This window comes from Lynx canadensis, chromosome B2 (assembly GCF_007474595.2).
Source record: "Lynx canadensis isolate LIC74 chromosome B2, mLynCan4.pri.v2, whole genome shotgun sequence".
Classification (NCBI taxonomy): domain Eukaryota; kingdom Metazoa; phylum Chordata; class Mammalia; order Carnivora; family Felidae; genus Lynx; species Lynx canadensis.
The window spans coordinates 51731782-51752002 of NC_044307.1; the positions used below are offsets into that span (position 1 = coordinate 51731782).

Sequence of the window (20221 nt, forward strand, 5' to 3'; positions counted from 1 at the left end):
GGGGAAGGGCTATATATATAATCGACTGGCACAGTGCCTGAAACACAGCTGCCAGTCCCCAAATGGTCATCAGTAAACATTTAATTATGACAGTTTGTTAGCAGAAGTAGAGCAAGTAGATGGGCCCTGGTAGATTGAAGTAGAGCGTGTGGGTCTGAGTTTGTCTGCTACCCTTGGGAGTGGTGACCTTAATTTGAGTGGGCTTGAACTAAGTGGACCACGTGGCCCCTTGCTAATCGGGCCTAGTGCCAGGCTGCTTCTCCATATTGTGTTAGTGCATGCTGCCTGTAAGGAACACATCTTCATTATGAAAACTATTACCATATTCACTGCTCTCTTTTGAGGCCTAGGAATTCCTATAAAATGTTTATTTCAAAAACAAAAAGGTTTTTAGAAAAGTTTCTAGAGCAAAGCCACCATAAGGAAATTTGTTACCAGAGATTTCTTAAGTCCTAATTTGTTACTAAGAAAGCAGAAATTTTACAAATGTGTAAGCAACTTTCCCTGTCCTGAATAATGTTGATTTTTCTCCATTCAAATGTTATTGCCATCAATGTTGGTAGATTTTGTATTTTAATGGTTTCATAGTGTACTGCCATTTGTTTGGGCTACTTGAATTAATTTTATTCTTTACTTTCTAAATGATTGGGACCACCAAAAATGAAAAAAAAAAAAAAAGTCTTAGTGGATTAAAAGGGGATTTTTAAAATATAGTGGAGAACAGATGTAAATTCTTTAAAGTAACCACTCATCCAGTCCCTGAAATAGAATCCTAAAAATACAGTTGGCCTACATTCTGACTTATAAAAGAGTGTAACTTTTGTGCCTGTTATCATGAACTTTGTAAAACATTAAGCACTAGTGTGTTGAGAAGAAATGCTTTAAGCATACTCTTTTTCTGTAAGAGCTTGTTAAGTTGGTTTTTGTTATTTTGTTTTACCCCATTTGGGGATAGAAATGGTGGGAGTTATAGGGAGAATAGAACTCATATTTTTGTAGGAGGAGGATGAGGTCATTCTAACAGTATTACACAAAAATTTAATTTGCCAGATACTAAAATTGAAGGGTGAAATATCTGTGAATGAGGGAATGGTTTAAAAAGTTAAGGTGTATATAGAAGTGAGATACCATGCAATTATTTAAAAGAAAAAAAGTACTGATGTGTACAAATAATAAGTGAGACAAAAATATGTATGAGGAAAGCACAGTGCTAGATGTGTTTGGGATAACTTGTATGTACAAAGGGGAAGGGTATCTCCTTGTCTTGGCATGAAAAGAAAACTCTGGATGAATACATAGGTAACTAACAAAAAGGGGTGATTTCCAGCGAGAAGGGTCTCAGTGGTGGGAAACTAGATAGATAAGGGAGGAATATGGGAGGAAAACTTACTGTTGAATACTTTGGTTTACGTTATGTATTTCATCATATTAGCTGTTCACAAAGCCGACTCAAGAGTGAAGGACAGCAGGAGATAGCGATAAAAATTCAGATTCCCTGGTAAATCCTGGCTTTGCCCCTTCTCATTTGTGTGAGGCCGTGTTCAGGTTCCCTCTCCATGCCTTAATTTTCTCATCCACAAAGCTGAATCTTGTAAAGCACTTACAACAGTATCTGTCCTACAGTAAGCTGCAGATGCCATTATTAGTAGTCAAAGTGTTAAAGACCAGTAATTCTCTCATATTGCCTCTCAAGTGTCTTATTTTCTCACATTTGTAAATGTATCAGAAACACCCGATGCTTTCTTTTTCCTCTGTGCTAATCATGTTTTAACTGAAATGGCTGATAAATGCACATGGAGTTTGAGCCTCCTTATTTCTCTTGGCCTGGTGATTAAGAGCCTGGTCTCAGAAATGGACAGAACTGAGTTCGAATCCCCTAGCCCAGCGCTTGGCAAAGCATGTTGGTTGTTTTTTGTTTTGTTTGGTTTTGTTTTTTTTAGGTGCTGTAAGAGATGTAGAGATGTTTGTGCTGCATTGAATAGGTTGCCTTGATGGGAAAGGCAGTATCCTGAAGTCTGGATGGAAGATCCTATATTCTGAAAGACTAAGAAGGGAGATCATTCATTCATTTACTCAGTTTTGTATTAATTTCTCTGGTCTAAATCTGCGTTCAGGCAGGTCTCGTTTTATGTCAGCTCTTCCTAGAAGAGTTTGGAGAACTGCCTTTTGGAGCAGGCTGGTAGGATTCTGCACTTGCTCCGGGACTAGCCAACTTTGATCTTTGTAAGAGTTGGCTGATGCCAGCAGCTCACCATCCGTGGGACCTGCCCTCAAGGAGTCCTCTGCAATGGGGATGATTAATAGCATCCTGTGCACAGGCACCTGGGTGGCTCAGTCAGTTAAGTGTCTGACTTGGGCTCAGGTCATGATCTTACGGTTCGTGGGTTTGAGCCCCACGTTGGGCTCTGTGCTGACAGCTCGGAGCCTGGAGCCTGCTTCGGAATCTATCTCTGTCTCTCCCTGCCCCTACCCCCCCCCCAAATATAAATAAACATTAGAAAATGTTTTTTAAATTAAAAAAAATAGCATTCTGGAGCAGTCTCTCAGAAGAACCTGACTCAGGGCATGCCCACTCATAAGGTACCTAACTATGCATAGGGATAGGGGCTATCTCAGGGAAATGAGGGACAAAAGTGGCTCACTGGACTTGAAGGGAAAATACATTATGCCTTAATCGCCATAGTAGATATGACTATGTTTATTTTAAGGGAACTTGGGTTAGAGTGGTAAAGCACTTGAGTCGAGCAATCCAGCTACTACTTAGGGAGGGAACAGGCCAGGACTGGAGCCTGGGCCTCACACTTTTACCTCCCCGATTCTGTGTGCTCTTTCAGACTCGCCCTTTCATTGCTGGGTCCCTAGAGCTTGATTGTAATGTCCGAGTTCCTTCGTTTTAAATAGTTTAAAGTTATGGGGAAGTATTCCCTCAGAAAGGCTCTTGCTTTATTTACTTCATTTTAAATGAATTTTTGAATTTTGAAAGGTTACAGAAATATGGTGTTTTTTGCTGCTGTTAAGACCCATACGTTCCCATTTTCCCTACTATCCAAAAACAGTGGAAACTGAGAAGTTCTGGAGTTAGAACCTTTTCAGTTAACAGGATGTTTTACTTGGGTGCTAGCATGGTAGCAGTGGGAACATTAACATGACATTATCAAGAATTGTATGTCCAAAAGTCTGCTGGCATTTTCGCAGTGTTTTTGTTCAAGCATTATGTGCTCTTAGTGACTGTGGCCTATGCCTTTGACCCTCAAGACAAAATAGAAAGATAACTTAAAAATGTGTGTCCTATTTTTAAAATGACATAAACCAACAAAAATCCTTGTGTCCTTGGTATGGCTAAGAAGGTAAGACTTGCCTCTTTGCCCCATATTGATAGGTGCTTTTAAACTTAAATTATAAAGAAGGGAATGGAGGGTCCCCGAGTTGCCTCAAGGCAGTGGAGGGTGAGGGTGGGAGTTTTGGCTTCCTACCACACTTGAATTATGCCTTTGCCACTTTCTAATGGAACTCATACAAAGCGTCACTTTCCTGATTGTTGTCATGGATGTGTCGTCACCAAGCTGGGTTGTTTCTAGTGAAGAGGTGGTGTGTGTGAGGAGCCCAGGAGCCCCTGTGGGTGCGTGCCTCCTGCCAGAGGAGCAGGAGGGGTGGAGCAGGAAGGGTGGTCGGGGTCAGGCAGGAGGCCTCAGGCCCAAGCTACAGACCTTGGAACAACACTTCAAGGCCTGCATAAAACTGCCTTTAGGGGTGCCTGGGTGGCTCAGTTAGTTAAGCATCCAACATTGGCTTAGGTCATGATCTCACAGTTAGTGAGTTGGAGCCACATGTCTGGCTCTGTGCTGACAGCTCAGACCCTGAAGCCTGCTTTGGATTCTGTGTCTCCTTCTCTCTCTGCACCTCCCCTGCTCGTTCTCGTTCTCTCTCTCTCTCTCTCTCTCTCTCTCTCTCTCTCAAAACTAAATTTAAAAAAATGAAAAATGGTACATTAAAAAAAAAAAAAACAAACCCTGCTTTTAAAGATGCGTTCGAAGGTCCCTGCTGGTAACGTTCGTAAAGCAAAGGACTTTTTCCTCCTTTGTTAGTGTATGTCTTTAGTGCATCGAAATTGGCATGAAAGTAATGAATGTGGAGTAGATAAAATGTCAATTCATCAGTGATTGTTAAAATATAAATGTGAAAATAGCCAAATGACTCCCACCTCCCTGATAAAACTGGCCACGAATTACATGGAAACTAAAAGCAAAGCCCTGTTTTTTTTTGCTTTTACTGAGACTTTAAAAATGTACTTATCATCCTCATCCACAGGTTGCTTTTGGAAATAGATCCTGGCTGGTTCCTTCTCCCCCCCACCCCCACCCTTCCCGTTCTCGTTCCTTCTGTGTGAACAGTCGGCCCATGGAAAGTAAAACTACATTGCTTAATCTTCCCATCAGCCTACATTTCTTTTAACAATGTTGGTATTAAATTATAATTATTAGTAGGGATTTTGATTAAAAAATATATTGTGAAGAGTTTTGTTTGCTTCCACTCTGTGAAAAATATTCCATTTTCTAAAATTGAAGGAGATACAGAATGTGTGCATTTCATCACAGAGTTAAGATACATTTTCAGGCAAACAGTCTTTAAATATGTACATACACTCTGCCAATCAAATTTACAGTTTCTGATGTTATGAAACCAGCTTTGTTAGTACCCGTGACTCTGGCTTTTAACGTTGGAAGGAGAGTGGAGGATTAAGGCAGATTAGAGTGTCGGCATAACGTTTGACTCCTTGTGTTCTGTGCGCTCACGCATAAAAGTCCTCCAAATCTGGACAGTGACTGTGGTGATGTGAGCAACAGCTTGAATTTTTGCTTGGTGTGGTGCCTGGTGGGGTAATAGACGAATCGTCCACCTTCTGAATCACTGAATCGGTAACATGTGCCAGCGCTGATGTCCCTGGGTGTGTGAGGTTTCTGGTGCTGCGGAATTGCCACTGCCTGGGAAGGTTCGACCCAGATAATCAGTGTTAGAGGAAAACATCTGTCTCCTTTCACCATGTTCCTAATAGGCGTGGATTACACCCGAGAGGCTGGAGAGTCTGCAGAAGAGAGCGCCACTTTCTGGGGTTTAGTAAGAATAAAAGCAGCACTATTACAGCTCCCATTTACTGAATCAGCCTTGTGTTCCAGGCACCATGTGAGGTGCGCTATTACCCTATCCCTGATGCATTTAAATGGCTGTCATTTCCATAGTGTTGCTTCCTGGTGCTCTGTGAACTTGTGATCTTAAGTAGAGCACGTGGGCCCTCTGGACCGAGAGGCCCACTGCTTTCAAACAGGGATGGTCTTTTACTAATGTTTGGAGGAAGAGCACTGACCTTTGTGAGATTAAAGGCACTACTGTTTTTATGGTAACGGCACATTTTTGACATTCTGGAGTCTGGAAGCACATATTCGACTTCTATCTTGGTCCTGGGTGTGACTGTCTTTAATGACTAGTGAGTTTTTTTTTTCACATATCAAATGTACAAGTGTTTATTTATTTATTTTTTTTTTAATTTTTTTTTTCAACGTTTATTTTTTATTTTTTTGGGGACAGAGAGAGACAGAGCATGAACGGGGGAGGGGCAGAGAGAGAGGGAGACACAGAACCGGAAACAGGCTCCAGGCTCCGAGCCATCAGCCCAGAGCCCGACGCGGGGCTCGAACTCACGGACCGCGAGATCGTGACCTGGCTGAAGTCGGACGCTTAACCGACTGCGCCACCCAGGCGCCCCTCAAATGTACAAGTATTTAAACGAGGGTACCTTACATTGATGATGCTACTCTTTTTACTTTAATATTAAAATCTGGGAGTAGAGAATATGCTTTTTAATGGCATTTACAGGTAGTGGTTATAGATATTTTTCCTCCTGGGAAGATGTGACATAGAAGGTTTTATTAAGCATTGCTACTTGTGGAGTGTATGTATGGGGAAGGAGAATGGGAAGAAGAATCTTAGGAATTTTCCTTATATGTTTTTCTTCTGTTCATTTCTAGTCTTTATAACCTGGCTTCCCTGGAACTGAGAGAGAATCTTCTCACATACCTTCCTGAGTGAGTCTTATGGGGAAGATAAGAGGGGATTTTGTACTAAATGAATTTCTTCATGTATCAAAAAAAAAAAAGTATTACAATACTTTGTCACAAGGAGATTCTGTGTCTTTTGGAAAGTTTGGGAGATGCCTGCCTTCCCTTACTAGTTTTTCCTTGGTAATATTTACTGCCATGCAATCCAAATGAGTCTTATTTTTGGAAACTAGTCCAAGTGAGGGATACTGTATTGCTCAGCATTTCTAAATACTCTCTAAGAGTTCCTTTATTTCTTTTTTTAAATAGCTCTCTTACCCAGCTGCGGAGACTAGAAGAACTTGATTTAGGAAACAATGAAATATATAATTTGGTAAGTCTGTATTAATGAGAGATTTAGATTTAATTTTGTCCTCAGATATGATCAAAATATACTTCAGGGGAGATCTGTAGGGATATATTTCCACAGACACAGCTTGGCAATACTAGAGAATGTGTTCCAGTTCACACACAGGTTGAGAATTATGTGGGGGTGGGGAGGGTCAGTATTAGATGTGACGCGTGTCAGTGGAAACTACCGGCATTCTTTTTTTTTTTTAAGTTTACTTATTTTGAGAGAGAGAGAGAGAGAGAGAGAGAGAGAGAGAGCACATGCAAGCGAGCACAAGTGGGGGAGGGGCAGAGAGAGAGAGGGAGTAAGAGAGAATCCCAAGCAAGCCCTGTGCTGTCAGAACAGAGCCCGACACGGGGCTCCATCCCATGAACCATAAGATCATGACCTGAGCTGAAATCAGGAGTTGGACACTTAACCCACTGAGCCACCCAGGTGCCTCCCACCAGCATTCTTGGAGAGTTTTGGGAGTGTTTGAAGGATGGGGGACTTGTATTGGAGAAGTACCAACTAACCTCCTCTATGGTACCCATTTATTGACTGTTGAAGTAGGATTCTTTCTGAGTGGAAGAGTAATAAACATTGGATCTTTGTTACCATAACATTATTTTTTTGTTTCAGCCAGAATCAATTGGAGCTCTCTTACATCTAAAGGATCTCTGGTTGGATGGAAATCAACTGTCAGAATTACCTCAGGTAAGTGGTGGTTTTACATTGTTTCCTCCAAATAATAAACAACCACAACCACCACTCATGCATTCCCTGCTTCTGCATGAGATTTTCTAGAAGAGGGATCTTGAAAACCAGAAACAATGGTTGAAAAAGCACATTTGGAAAAATATATTGAGCACTCACGCTACACTGCCATAGAAAAATCGAAAGCTTCAACCCATGATTTCTACAGATAGCAAATGTATCCTTTAGTTTGTGAAGTCTGTATTTTATTTCATCCTTGCTCCCCATGTGGCCTACCTCAAGCCCAGTAAATTTGTAAATTATCAGGACCCCTGATTCTTGATGGTATCCATTTCTGCCACTCATTGTGATGTGCCAAATGCTTTGGGATTATTGTGACCACATTCTGTACTGTAATAGTTGATCTTAAAGAAATGTTAAAAGCTTTTATTTAAATTTTTTGCAAATAATGCTTATGGTTTAGCTGGTATATCAGGGTGTTCAAGTTCCTACTATTACCAAATGTAAGAACCATGTTCCAAATGAAATGGAGTCTTACATGGATTTCTAAATACATAGTTCCCTTGTGGAGCCCTAATAAGCAGTCTTGCCTTCTGGTTACGTGAGAAAGAAATGTAAACCAACAAGTGCAACAATAAAAAACAAGCTTTTTCCCCTTATTTAATTTAGTAATTTAATTGTATTACTGAAATTTGTTCTTGGATATATCTTATAGCCAGTCTTTTTTTTTTTTTTTTTGAGATAGAGAGACAGAGTGTGAGCAGGGGAGGGGCAGAGAGAGAGAGGGAGACACAGAATCTGAAGCAGGCTTCAGGCTCTAAGCTGTTAGCACAGAACCTGATGCGGGGCTTGAACTCCCGGACAGCAAGATCATGACCTGAGCCAAAGTCAGATCCCAACTGACTAAGCCACCCAGGCAACCCTCTTACAGCCAGTCTTTAAAGTCCGGGTATATTTCATGATGGTTTAGGTGCTGATATTTTATGTGTTTGAGAGAGAGAGAGAGAGAGCACGCGCGTGCGCACATACACAAGCAGGGGAGGGGCAGAGAGAGAGAGAGAGAGAGAGAGATAATCTTAAGCAGCCTTCACGCCCAGCACAGAGCCCACTGTAGGGCTTGATATCACGACTGTGAGATAATAACCTGAGCCAAAATCAAGAGTCAGACGCTTAAACTACTGAGCCACCCAGGCATCCCAAGGTGCCGATAGTTTAAAGCCAATCAGATGCTTAGGTGTCTGCTCCGTCATGTGAAGCAGGTGTGACGGGGCTGTGCACTTCATGAAGAATGCTGTATTAACGCATGGAGTCTGACACTAGGAGAAAGTACTCAGTTCTGTGGTATGGTTGTAGTTTTATAGCACTGGACTTACTATGACCGCACAACTAAGTAAGGAACTAATTGGAGTCTGTTTCTGAGGTTTTGCTGCGTTTGAGGAAAGGAGACCGGTTAGCAACTGAAGGTTTGATTAATATGGAGATTTCTCTAGGAAATCATGCAAAATCCTGGTTGAGAGAATTCCAGTTACTTTGGGAGTCAGAGGATGGGGAATAAAAATACCATGAGGTTATCAGGAAAGTAACACACCAGCTCTGGGACATGATGGGGAAAGAATGTATGTGTGTACAGATGTGTGTAAATGATTGGGTACAAAATGCCACATCTCGAACACAAATTAGAACTCCAATGATCTTGTTGTAAATGGTTAAACATCTCATTCATCCCTCTTTAGAAACTTCTGTTGGGACACCTGGGTGGCTCAGTCAGTTAAAAATTCAACTTTGGCTCAGGTCATGAGCTTGTGATTCGTGGGTTTGAGCCCTGCATCAGGCTTTGTGCTGACAGCTTGGAGCCTGTCGCTTGCTTCCGATTCTGTGTCTCCCTCTCTCTCCGTCTCTCCCCTGCTCGTGCTCTGTCTCTCCTTCTCTCTCAAAAATAAATAAACGTTAAAAAATTTTTTTAAAAAGAAACTTCTATTAAACCAGGACTCAACGCATCAGATAGTCTAAATAATCGGAATTATTTTCCTATTGTCATTCCCTATTGTCAATGCAAAACATTGTTAAGAGGAATTAATGAAAGGGTAGAACAATGTCAAGGGTCAGGCCTGAAATCAATAGAAATGCAGTGTGGTTTCCTCCGGACAGGAATTACAGGGGCGGGTTCAGAGGATGTGTATTAGGTAGGAGAGGAACTGGAAAAAGTAGATCAGACCAAATTAAGTATAGATTGAAGGATTTGTACTTATGTAGGCATCAAGGAGCCACTAGACATTTTAATTTTTTTAGCGGAAGGGTGGTCTGATTACATGCTTAGAGCTAGCTGCGTTTCCAGGAGGGAAATATGGAAACAACAGTCTATAGCCCAGACGTGGACAGGGAGTGTCTCACGGTTGGAGCTAACTGTCTAGGTGAGAGGGGGAATTTAATGTAGTGGCAATGGGACCGGAAAAGTGGAGGCCATTATAAAAGAGAAAATATGTATTTTGTGAATGGAAGGTAAGATACCTCTTGAACAGAACACTGGACTCCTTGAGGTTCTTTCTCCACTCCTTGGATGGCCTGTTGTCTCTGAAAGCAGTACGCTTGCTTCTGTCTTCTGTCGATGGTGAAGGTGTCAGTGGGTCTGGAGGCCCCAGTATCGCCGGGGTGCAGTAACATTGATGTTTGTTGTAACAGGTACTACTGGTCATGGGAGATAAAAAGGAGATGGTCTCTTAACAGAGAAAATCTCAGGGTCACCCCGAATTCTAAGCTGCGTACCCAAGGGATTGATTCTAAACCTGAAGAACTGGATTCCAGACTCCTTTTGTTTTTTTTTTAATTATGTTACCCTACAGTCATTTGTCCTCTCTTGGTGCCAGTCTCTTCATCTGTTAAGTGAGAATGATTCCTTGCCTGCCTGAAGTTGGGGAGCTTGGCATCCCTCCCAGCTCCGTGTCTGTGATTGATACAGCTTCCCGTTTTCATTGGAAGGGGGTCTGGAAATTCACTCCAGCCTCCTCCTATAGATAAACACTAAGGAAACATCCTCAGCACTGCTTTGGGAATTGACTGTGAAAAATCCCTGTAAGAAATTCCTCTGTACTGTAGCAGGGTGAAGCATGAGTCTCTTTTTCTGTGTCACTGGTGTAGGAAATAGGAAATCTGAAGAATCTGCTGTGCTTAGATGTCTCTGAAAACAGGTTGGAGAGACTTCCTGAAGAAATCAGTGGCCTGACTTCGTTAACAGATTTAGTCATTTCCCAGAACTTACTAGAAATGATTCCGGATGGCATCGGTAAGTATCGAAAGGAATTGCCTTCTAAAGATGTTGGCTGTTGTCTTGAGCCTGTGGGACTCACTCCTTTGATCCTTTGGTCACCACTCTCAGATGCTGGGGATGGGAGTCCTTTAGTCTCCTTGTTTATTTGTTCTTAAAGAAGGAATGCAAAGAATGTTCAATACAATTGAAGTTTCTCAGTATGCAGGTATTTCTGTCCTCCTGGTTTGGTAACAGTTGTACCTGTTGTTACTTCTAAGTGTCAACTCATCTATTTCACCCACATCTCCTTTCAGTGATTTCCGTGGAGATTAGTCTGAATAATAGAATATATTTCAGGCATGTGAGCAGTCACTGAGAGATTTCTCCGTGAGCACCCTAACAGTTTATGAGAAAGTAACCCTGACCTTATGCACGACCTAGGGAAGAATGGTGTGCTTGGGTTGAGCCTTTTATAGTTCTTTGAGAATAATCTTTTCCTTTAACCGTCCTATGCTGTTTCCTTTAAAAAGAAATTAGTCCAGACATTTCCTTTACCATAAAGGCATGCAGTTCAGCCTGAGAAAATAAACGCAGGGAGGATATAAACAGACACAGACCAGGAGCTCCACCATAGCAAAGCCACTTAGAACTTGTAAGAAACTACCTTTAACCAAATAGTTAATATAGGCTTGCTGTCTTTGACCTTTTTTTTTTTTTTTTTTTACTTTTATTCAAAATATCAAGGGAAGTTTCTGAAAGTTTTTCAGTAATTGGAGAAGCTATATGACAGAGGACCACTTCCTTTCTGCTATTTGGTCAAGATGAAAGCAGTAAGTGATAATAGCATCTTGGCAGGAACACAGACATTGCCTTTTGCTTCAGACTGGTTGGAAAATTGATGGGGACTTTGACTCTAGGTAGAAATGTTGGGTGAGAGTGATACATGGCACCCGCAAACAGTTTGTAGGCACTGGGGACGTTTAGTTGCTTGGCATAGGAAATAGGAGGTGTCCGATGGCTGACTTCAAGCACTTGAAAGGCTGCTGTGGAGAAGAGAGGTCAATGTGTTACATCTTCTAGTTCAGGTGAGCGCAAGGAAAAGATCTGAGAGAAATACTGGCTACAAATTAGTTAGGGCTGCTTAGTGAAGGAAAGGGAACCCTGTCAACTGAAGTGTTCAAAGAGAGGCTGCAAGACCACTTGCCAGAAAACTGTTAGGGAGACTCCGTTGGGGGGAGATCTATCGATTCAATTCAGTGTGCCTCTCCTGCCAGTGAAAACAGTTGCAAAGCCTCTGGGGACAGTGTTAGTAGGTTATTGATGATGCTAAATAAAGAGCTCAAGAATCCATTAGTTCTCCTGCCTTGCTCTGTGACCACACACAAGGCAGGTTAATTTTTTCAACATGTCCCTTTCTCCGGCTTGACGTCTCTTTTAAGATACAGGCTGTTTTCTGATTTTACTGGGGACTGTAGCATCATGCCAGCCTCTCTCAGTAGATAGTGAGGATGTCTGCTTTGTAGCTTCATTCTCTTGAGTTATAGTTGAACATGAGAATCCAAAAGCTTTAGGCTTTCCTTCACTCAGTGGGGATTTTGAGGATGCTGTGGTCACTCCATTCTTCTTTTCCATGGCCTGCGGGCATCGCCAGAAAGTCTAGTCTTTATGCTCTGAGTGAAATACATTCAGTTCTTCATGTGGCTTTTCAAAGATTGCCATTTTCCTCTGCATACCTAGAAACACTTCATTGTAGGAATCTTCACTGAGGCATTTTCATTCATAGGTGATAGAATAAACTGTATTGTTTTTTGTTTTTGGTGAGGACGATTCTTGGAGTGCAATGAAAGCCTCTCTCCTTTGTACATGATACATTTCATGTTCTTAAAGATGCATCAAGAGCTAGCTGGTTGTTTTTCTGTAAATTTTCCAGCTTTGATACAGTATTTTTATGTAATGACTTTTAAAACAATTTGTTTCTAAATGCTGACTGTTTCTGATGTTCTGATAACATTTAACTCTCAACCTTTAGTGATCTAAATGCGAATGATGTGGTTTCATAATGTGAAAAGTTGGGTGAGGAAAAAAAATGAATAAGTGTTTAAAACAAAAAAGAACAGCAGATAAGAGATACCAAGTGATGGTTAGGAAGACAGTTGTAACTAATGAGTTGAAATAATGCTTTTCCAGGAAAACTAAAGAAACTGTCTATCTTGAAAGTGGATCAGAACAGACTCACACAGTTGCCTGAAGCAGTTGGAGACTGTGAAAGCCTCACTGAATTAGTTCTTACAGAAAACCGGCTCCTGGTGAGTGTGGCTTGCACGTTCAAATGGATGCATAGAGTGTGCTTTCTATATGTCAAGACTTATAAGGGTAGATTCTACTTACAATTTGGGTGGGCTACATGGAACTTTTCTCATGTTACATCTAAAAAAGGGACTTGTAAAGCAAATGCATGACATAAAGATGATTGGCTTTTAACCTGCTTCAGTGAAGAGAATGGTATTTAAGCTCCCCTTACAGAGGTTTCCAGGGAGGTGCAGGAATGAGCCACTGATGCCTCTGCCATGGTGTCCGAGGACCGCCAGAGCAAACGTTCTCTCGGGGCTCTTTGAGTAAATGGAGAGAGAGAGAGAGAGAGAGAGAGAGAGAGAGAGAGAGAGAGAGAGAGAAGGGGAGAAAACAGTGGTTGACCAGGGGGTGGGGGGTGGTTAGTGTGAGTGCTCTCTGGAGGACTGGGTGTGGGTCTGTGATCCTACCCCGCCCTAGAAATTGGGGATGGAGGTGGCTGCAAGTGCCCCTGCCTTGGGCCGGGCTTCCCTTCCTACCAAGGGCAGAGCTTTGGCCTACACCACCTACCAGGGGCAGTCTCGCTTGCTCTCACTTCCTGCCGCTTCCTCTGCTTTCCATCAGGCCCTCATTTATTACTTCATCTTCTCCTTTTCCTCTTCTTTTCATCGTCTTGTAGCAGCTTTTGCTTCAGTTTACTTGCCTACCTTTCTCCCTGTATTTTATCCCTGTATTTCCTACCCTACTTTCCCTTCTTTTTCCTCTTCTCTTCTCCTTTTTTATAAAAAGTATAAGTAATGTTCTTGAGGTGGAAAGAGCAGAAAAAGCATGAGTGGGTAGGACACAGAGCTGGTGGGGGAGCCTGGCCACATCTCTCCTCAGGCAGCCTCCTCTGGCGGCTGTAGTGGAAGTGACCTAACCTTCCCATCCTAGTTTGTGGTTTCAGGCTTACAGATAGTAATCACAACACTTATAAAAATGGTATTCATTCACCCCTGGCTTGCATCAGAGTGTTGAAGCTCCCCCCTTCATCAGGGTACTGCCTGGCTCCTATAGTTCTCTGTGCACCCCACTCCTTCCACCCTGCTCACCTTGTTCCTGTTCCCATGCTGCTGTCCCCGTGCCATTCACGGCACCCGTGCTCAGGGTTCTTCTGATTTCCCCTAGCCACCTGGCTTCCAGTCATCCAAGCCATTCTCCCACTGTGGTTCTCCAAGGTGCAGATAGTTAAGGGATGAATCTTGAGGTGCAAATTGTTTAACACTGAGGAACATTCATTACCTCTTTGCTAGGTATTTCTCTGTTCCCAGGTCTGTCCCTTTGACTTCATTTTATTGAAACATATTCCTGTTTTAACAAAAATGCAGAATATTTCATTGTACATCTTCCAAATGAGCTTTAATGTGTCTGATATTCAGGAAGAACTGCTATGTCTCTTGCTGGATGAAATTATATTCTTTAAGTCCTTGAGAAGATCTGTTTTACTGTGAGTCACGTCTCTGAAAATAAATTAATAATTAAAATGTTATTTTAACAGACCTTACCTAAGAGCATTGGAAAACTTAAGAAGTTGAGCAACTTGAATGCAGACAGAAATAAATTAGTGTCTTTACCAAAAGAGGTATGTGCTTTAAAAAAACAATAATAATTACAAAGAAATAACAGCATATATGGATCAGAAATATCAGATGTTTTAAAAGACTTAATGTGGTGCTTTTTAAATGTTACGTACTCTCATTTGTGGGCACAGAGGTGGTCGGAGGAGTTGTATCAAAGAACAATCATCAGTAACATTAAAGAGAGTAGGTGGGTCCAGATGACTCTGAGCATTGTTGAGAAAGGTGAATTGATAGGATTTTAAGTGCCAGAAAGGGAGATTTGACGTTTCTGACTCGACATATAGAGAATGGTGACACCATTTGGGAGTTTAGCAGAGGAGGAAGTAGATGACGTTGGGTCTGAGTTTAAAGTGAAATTAAACCACTTCCTAAGACATTGGAATTATAAAGGTGGACCTTGATGCAACCTTTTTACTGGGCAGAGACTGATACTGGGCAGTGTTCATGTCCAGGTGAGAGTGAATGAAGTCTTCACAAAGGCATTCACATAGAGGAATGTGAATGGGAAGCTATAGCCAGACTCTTAGGTGTTTTTTTTTGTTTGTTTGTTTGTTTTTGTTTTTGCCAGTGGTCCAACCAGGAGAAGAGACCATCACCATTCACTGTGGGGAGTAGTTGTGCAGACTTAGAGGCATGTAAATTCTGGAAAGGGAGGTGGAAATGCTGAGAATGAGAAGGAAATTCAGAGCAGATGCAACAGAGAAGTATTTAGTGTGATGTTTAACAAGAAGGCTTACCTTCTATTTGGAACTAGGAGAATTTGGAGATGAGGAGTACCGAGGTTGATTTTTTTGTTAGCCGTTAGCCTGAAACCCCGTTTCAGCCACCCGTCTGTCCCCTGTCAAATGTTGGTGCCCCCCCCCCCTTTTGCTAGGCCTCACATGAAAAAGTGTGGTATCGTGTGATATGATCCCTGCCCAGGCAGAGTATCCTTCCTATTCCTGTCTTGACCCTTTCCTACATCTCCCTTGGGATGATTTTAAACCTGCCATCCCACCAGCCAGAACCTGTGGGGTTCTTATTTCCCTAGGGCCCTTCTGAACTTGGTCTGGTTTCTCTTTCCTCATCTTCACACTGTATCCTCACTGTCCCAGTCATCTGTCTGGGCAAGACGGCCAACATTCCTGAGGGGAAGCATGGCAAGTATTTGTTATAAATGCGGCCATATTCTGACCCACCCTTACTGTGAGCACCAGCACTTGAATGAAACTGTTCCCCGAAGAAAGATTTAAGTACATCTCTGCTAAGCTGGACCACAAATAAGAGATTTTGCTCATCAGACATTTTGGTTTCCACCTCACAGTGATAAACCACAACACAGAGCTGATATTCTGAATGTTGATTTTACTCTTGTTGAATGGGTAATAGACCAGACCCGTAGTCACGTGGCCCGAGAAGTAGGGAAGATTTAATTCTTGCTTTCTCAATGCCACATACTGTAGCCAGAGTTCTCATGTTTGTTAACTCACTGAATCTTCATAACAGGTGGGATCATGAGGGAAATTTTCTCATTTTAGAGATAAAGAAACTGAGGCCAGTGAAAACTTTTCCTTAGCAAGCCTCACATAGCTAGGAGTTGGTAGATTGGACACTAGAGATGTGTCCTGACAGTGAGCCCACTGCTTTTGCACAGGCCAAGAAAGCATGACCACTCAGGTGATACAGATTCGGTCTAGCCTGTTCATTGGTGTGCCCTTGAGTTGGTAAAGAAAGGTGAAACTATCTGTAGTGTGGACATGTTAGAAAATTAATACATTTTAGGAACACGTTCAAAGTCAGTGCCAAAGGGAGCGGTTGGAAGTTGAATGGCCATCCCCGGTAAGCTTCCCCACCCAGCCTGTCTTCCCTGTCCCTCTCTTCTGGTTCTCTTTTGAAGGACCATTCTTTACAAAACTTTAACATTTTATTTGTAAAATTATTGCTATCATTTCGGCATCCGTCCTCTTTACATTCTGAGAATGAAACTTGCACTCAGGGTTCAGAGATTATGCCTACCACATGCCGTGTCGTGTGTCTGTGTAAGTCTCTTAGAACAGCTTTTCACAATGTGGAAAGTGAACATGGTGTGAAAATAGTCCTGGCTTCAAAGCATTTTAGTTAGCTGTCACGTGGTATCTGTTCTCTATGAAATTGTGGTTGGTTTTCTGGCATGTAGAGTTTATAAAGGAGTAAAGTCTGTGCCCCTTCCTTCAGGTTCGAGGTAAAGCAGAGAATGTTTAAAGCAGAATCAGCTCTTTTCTGGCACACCTTCACTAGTGACTACTCATGCAAACTCACCTCCCAGAGTAGGAAAATGCCCTGAGCCCATGTGCCTAATTCTGCTGCAGGTTAAAGTTTGGTGACCCAGGAGAAATGGCTGAGTGCTTGTTGTTGACCATTGTGGCTGAGCAGCCAGACCACTCAAGTCCTCCTTACATCGAAACATGTCACGTTGGTCTGGGCAGCACCACTGCACCATGAGTCTCTGTGCAGTGAGTGTGGTAGGCCCTGTGACCGTGTGTGTGTGTGTGTGTGTGACCGGGTGGGTGACAGAGGGGATGGGCCTTGTGCACTTGCTCTGCCTCCAAGCTTGATACCATTTGATCATATCCTATACTTTCCTGATTGGAGTCTTCCCTTTCAAAACTTGACTGCTTTCTCTTGAACAATGAAGTTGCATGCATGACCTGTCTAAACTACAATGCTGACCGATTCAATGTATATGCCAAAAATCCATAATTGTTTTAATTGCTATTGGTCTGGTGTGCCGTGTGGTTCTTCCTATTTTTTGCCTTTCTTTAATTTGATATTATTGTATATCGTCAGTTTTGTATAGCACAGCTCCTTAGTCTTTTGCAGCATTTATTTGTATTTTGTTTTTTTCCCAAATGAGGGGAAAATGTTTGTACTGTGGGTCACAATAATAGATTCTGTTTGTGTTTTGTGGTGTTATTTGTAGTAAACATTTGCAAATCAATGAATGTCTCTTATTTTCTTAATTGTTAGCTGCTTGGAAATTTAGAAAAGTCGGGTAAACTTGTTATCTTGTAAGTATTGTTCAGACCACAGTTGCATCTCTAACTTCCATTTTGCTTTTTAAATGCATGAAGATTCAAATCGACTGACTGCTTTGTGTGTTCCTCATTGTAAAATATTGTACGTTTTCCTCTAAACTCAGGTTGTTTTTTTTTTTCAAAATGACTGCATGGCCTGGAACCTTATTTTGTTATGTGTTTGTCAGATTTGTTCAAACTATTTTCTCTCAAAAGAATGCTTATCTGTGAGTTACGTTTTAAGTTACTGAGAAATTCTGAAAGACGTAACGTGGCAGCTCATGTGTCTTCACTAAATTCCGGTTTGTTGCCACAATTCTCTCTCTAGTGGAAAGGCTAGATGTGCTTTATTTGCTACATGTAGCATGCTTCCGACTTTTTCAGCAACTTATTTGTGTCTTTCATTTCTCATCCTGTTGTAGAAGTATGAACGCTTCCGGGAAAAGAAGTCTCCCTAAAAAGCTCATGTTTTTGAAGAAGAGACTGTGTTACATGATCATGGGCAGACAGGGAGTTGGTTTATGTGCGATCGTGGGTATGATGAAAGAGAGCCAGCAACTTTATAACATTCCCCAGCCAAATCGTACCTTTAAACAACCTGCCCCAGCTAAAGAGATCCTGGCCAGAAGAAATTGAACATGTGTCCAAGCTTAGAATCCAGTCTTTGGTCTCCATCAGGAAAAAATGAAAGTGATCTTGACTCCATCATATGTCTACAGTCACATGAGACAAGATAGGATTGGCAGATCATTCATCAGAGCTTCCCCCCCCCTTTTTTTAAATGAGGCAATCTCTCAACATTAATTACCCATACATATTGTTGTGATTTTCATAAGTATCTGTGCTGACAGTTCATTTTTGTGGATAGTTTTCTGTCTTCTTACTACCATTTAATTTAATGTAAGCTTCCATCATATTCTGAAATTGATTATTCATAAATAAAAGAGATGAGATAAAACCTAAAAATACTAGAATAAAGTATAGTTGGCTATTGGATATCAAAATGGAGAAGGCATTCCTAAACTTGAAAGAGGAAGTAGGTTGTAAAAGAGACAACTGATTGATGTGTCTATGTGAAAATTAGATTTCTGATGGTCAAGAAGGTAAAGTCAGCCTGGGGGCAAGGGGACATTTATAACATCACAACCGAGGGAGGTCTCTCCTTACTTTGCTTGAAATCCTTCCAGATCATTGAGAAAAAAGATAGTCCCGCTAGGAAAAAAGCAGACAAAAATAAAAGCAAAGAACCCATCATAAGAAACAATAAGTGATTCAGAGAATTAAAAATAGAAATGGCTATGCACGTGAAAAAATTTTTAGCCTCATCAGTATTCACAGAAATGTTAGTGGAAGCTTTTTGACCTATCTTATTTCAAGATTAAAAAAAATAATAAGGATACCAAATGTTGGTGAGGGCATGGGAAAATGTATATTGTCCTAGAAGAATAACTTATTACAGGTCCTCTGGAAGGGAGTAAAGTAATAGGAAAACCTTTAAGAGTATTCATACCCATTGATTCTGGAATGCTACTTCTAGGGCTTTGCCCTAAGAAAACAATTATGGACACACATTAAAATCACGCCCAAGAAGATTTCTCACATACGTAGAGGCTCACAGGTGACATGTGCCGCGTCAAGCACGTACAGGGGCAGCTAACCTGTGCCAGGCGCTGTGTTGAGGGATTTCCTGCATATTTTTGTCTGATTTTCACAGCAGTTCTATGAAGTGTGGGTGAATCGTGATCCACATCCAAGAGACTGTGAAAGTGAGACTCAGTGTAAGGAACTCACCCAACGTTACACGGGGAAGAAATGGCAGAACCAACTAGCCATGTCTAATGTGGGAGCTTTGCGCAGTGATCTGTGAGACTGCTGGAGAATGAAATACTTACGTAATCAGTAAAAATCCTTTTAGAAGCATAATGACGTGGGAAGACGTTCTTGGTGTCATATGTAAACTGAGGTGCTGAAGATCGAGCGTTGGTCCTAATTTTGTTGAAGTGTATATACATAATCAAGTATATGGCAATACTACTAAAAGATTGTACTTCAAAATGTTCATACTGATTGTCCCTTTGTGATAGAATTTGATCTGAGTTATTTTTTTTTTCATTGTGCTTTTGTGTGTGTGTGTGTGTGTGTGTGTGTGTGTGTATGGTTTTTATTTTCCAGTCAACGTAACTTACTGTTTTATAATTAGAAAAGAAGAATGCCATAGCTATTAGTGGATATTTTGATGTCAGTGGCCCAATAATTCAGGAAGTCCCAAAGCCACATGATTTCCAAAATATTTATGAAATAGGAACATTCAAATAATATGCCACAGATGATGATGGGAAAGATAAAAACAGTCTTTGGTTTCTAAATTACGCATATTATTACAGCTCAAATTATATTTTGACCAGATTTTGCTTATTGTACATTTTCCTTTTTGCCAGTGAAATGTGGGTTCCATTCTGTTACATAGAATGTTAACAGGCAGATACTGAAGGAAAATGAAAGTTTCTTCACACTTAGGGCAGGCATTCAGAAAGTGGAATATAGGTAGACCAAGGGTGACTAATAGAGGCTTTCACTTTGAATCTCTGAATGTGATTATCTCCTCTAGAGTAATGTCACCTGTAGGTAGTAGTTAATACGTAGTGAAGGCTGACCTGGCTAAAGGTTTGCTTGGTGAAGTGCAGGTCCCATCTCCTTCAGATGGATTATATCGGATCCAAACAGGGAAGGAAAATATCTGCAGTTAAGGGACACGAAACAGCGAAACAGAGGTTCTCAGCTACATTCTGTAGTTCTCCAAGTCCAACCCCTTGTATTCTGGGAAGGTACTATTATGTGGTTTGAGGAAGTTTAAAAATACCAGCTTCCTACGTAACTGGTAATAAGTTATTTAAACA

The 20221-nt window shown here is 41.4% G+C and overlaps 1 protein-coding gene across 1 annotated transcript in view; it reads left to right on the top strand.

Annotated features, from left to right (window-relative positions):
* Window positions 1-20221, top strand: part of LRRC1 (leucine rich repeat containing 1) — a 134025-nt gene that overhangs the window by 97609 nt on the left and 16195 nt on the right. The window contains exons 5-10 of the mRNA XM_030315729.1: window positions 6024-6080; window positions 6363-6426; window positions 7066-7140; window positions 10276-10420; window positions 12572-12690; window positions 14211-14294. Coding sequence (XP_030171589.1) covers window positions 6024-6080; window positions 6363-6426; window positions 7066-7140; window positions 10276-10420; window positions 12572-12690; window positions 14211-14294 — 544 coding nt within the window. The remainder of the gene's footprint in view (window positions 1-6023; window positions 6081-6362; window positions 6427-7065; window positions 7141-10275; window positions 10421-12571; window positions 12691-14210; window positions 14295-20221) is intronic.